The sequence below is a fragment of the Entamoeba dispar genome, genomic scaffold (genome assembly GCF_000209125.1).
Source record: "Entamoeba dispar SAW760 scf_1105229461557 genomic scaffold, whole genome shotgun sequence".
NCBI lineage: Eukaryota > Evosea > Mastigamoebida > Endamoebidae > Entamoeba > Entamoeba dispar.
The window spans coordinates 1-1608 of NW_001854752.1; the positions used below are offsets into that span (position 1 = coordinate 1).

At 24.6% G+C, this 1608-nt stretch overlaps 1 protein-coding gene across 1 annotated transcript, besides 5 other annotated features; it reads left to right on the forward strand.

Moving 5' to 3' along the window:
* Positions 1–182: 182 nt before the first annotated feature.
* Positions 183–218: a sequence feature (AT_rich).
* A 72-nt stretch (positions 219–290) lies between these two features.
* Positions 291–372: a repeat region.
* Positions 373–448: a sequence feature (AT_rich).
* A 34-nt stretch (positions 449–482) lies between these two features.
* EDI_132820 (uncharacterized protein) lies at positions 483–1180 on the forward strand (the record flags this gene model as incomplete). Its single annotated transcript, XM_001738633.1, has 2 exons — positions 483–872; positions 947–1180. 2 exons carry the CDS (start codon positions 483–485, stop codon positions 1178–1180), a joined length of 624 nt encoding a protein of 207 aa, XP_001738685.1.
* Positions 853–895: a sequence feature (AT_rich).
* Positions 1156–1236: a sequence feature (AT_rich).
* Between the last annotated feature and the right edge of the window lie 372 nt (positions 1237–1608).

The following is a 1608-nucleotide window of genomic DNA, read 5'->3' on the forward strand; positions in this document are numbered from 1 at the left end:
TTTTACTTGATGATTTATGACTACTTTTACTTTGTTTACTCATTCTTAGTCTAGGTGTTTGTGTTTTTTTAATAAGGTTTTTCATATTGAACTCAATTAAGTTCTTTTCTTTTTAAATAGCATAAGTTTGTTATTCAATCGAAGGAATATTTTAGATTTTTTTCCTACTTGAAGAGGAAAAGTTTTTTATTACTATTTTTGTTATTATTATTTTTTTTGGTATAAGAACTCAGTCATTTTCATAGAAAAAAAATTTCAATTAATAGATATACCGCAATGGACCTTCTTCATATTGAGAAGTGAATGCTTCTGTTTCTTCAATATTCTCTATTTCTACAAAAGAGAATTCAATTATTTGATAGAAAAATTAAATATTAAATAAATAATAAAATTTATTTATTTTTTAATTTTTTAATTTAAATTTTTAATTCGATTATTTTTATTTATAGATTTGAAACTAAAAAGTTCCATTCTTAAAGGAAATGATAACTTTGAGTGTTTTAAGTTTCTATTTTGTTATTACAAAAGCATCCTATTATCTTACAGATACAACCATTGAAGCTCATTTGACATATTCTAATTCTAGTGATTTTCAGTATGACTTTAATGTAAACACAGCTTGTTGTCTTGTTTCAAGAACTACACCAGAGTGTTCAGTTTATCCAAGTGAGTCAGTTCCTGACATAACAAGAACAATAACATATGACTATAAAAATAATATTCTTCGTTTTTCAAATGTTTTGCCACAAGGTGTATATGAGGTATGGATTTACCAACACAAAGGAGCTCCATTGTATGGAGGATTACCAATAGTTGAAGTAACATTTTATACAAGTCAAGGATTGACACATCAAAAATATATTATTAATAACGTTTGTTATAATTTTTAATAAAAGAAGTACGGTGATAGTAACAATGTTAATAATAAAATATTGATTTATTATAGATTGCTGACACAAATAATCAAAAATATGTTTGGTGGAATGTCTTTACTATTAGAAAAAATTCTACAGGAATTTTACTTAGAGATTTTAGTGTTTCACGTGTATCTAAAGAAGTATTTATTAGTCCACCATCACCGTTAATTCCTGTTCAATGTGATGAAACAGACCGGGATATAAACGGAGTACAGCCATTAATAATTGGTATACTATCTTTTATTTTGTTATTAATACTTTAAAATAATTAAAAATAAAAAATAGTTATATATCACAATTAATTTAATTCATTTATTATGTTATTCACAATATCTAAATGTTCTGAAATTTGTGAAGTTATTCTTCTTGTTCTTCTCATATTTATTGGTTCATTAAATAATTTACTTTGTAATTGTAATAATTGAGATGTAAATCCATCGTTAATATTTGTTTCATAATGTCTTAGTTCAAATAATTCTAATACATCATTTAATTTGATTTTGTACTTTTTCATTATAAATGCTGTGACTATTGTTGCTGAACGACTTCTTCCTAATAAACAATGAACAAGTACTTTTTGATTAAGTCCAATTGCTTTTCGATAATTCAAATGATTGAGTAAAGATTTAGAATGTCTTCATCGTCTGCATCATTTTTGCATTCTTAATATTCCTTTTCTGTATTCTGGAAA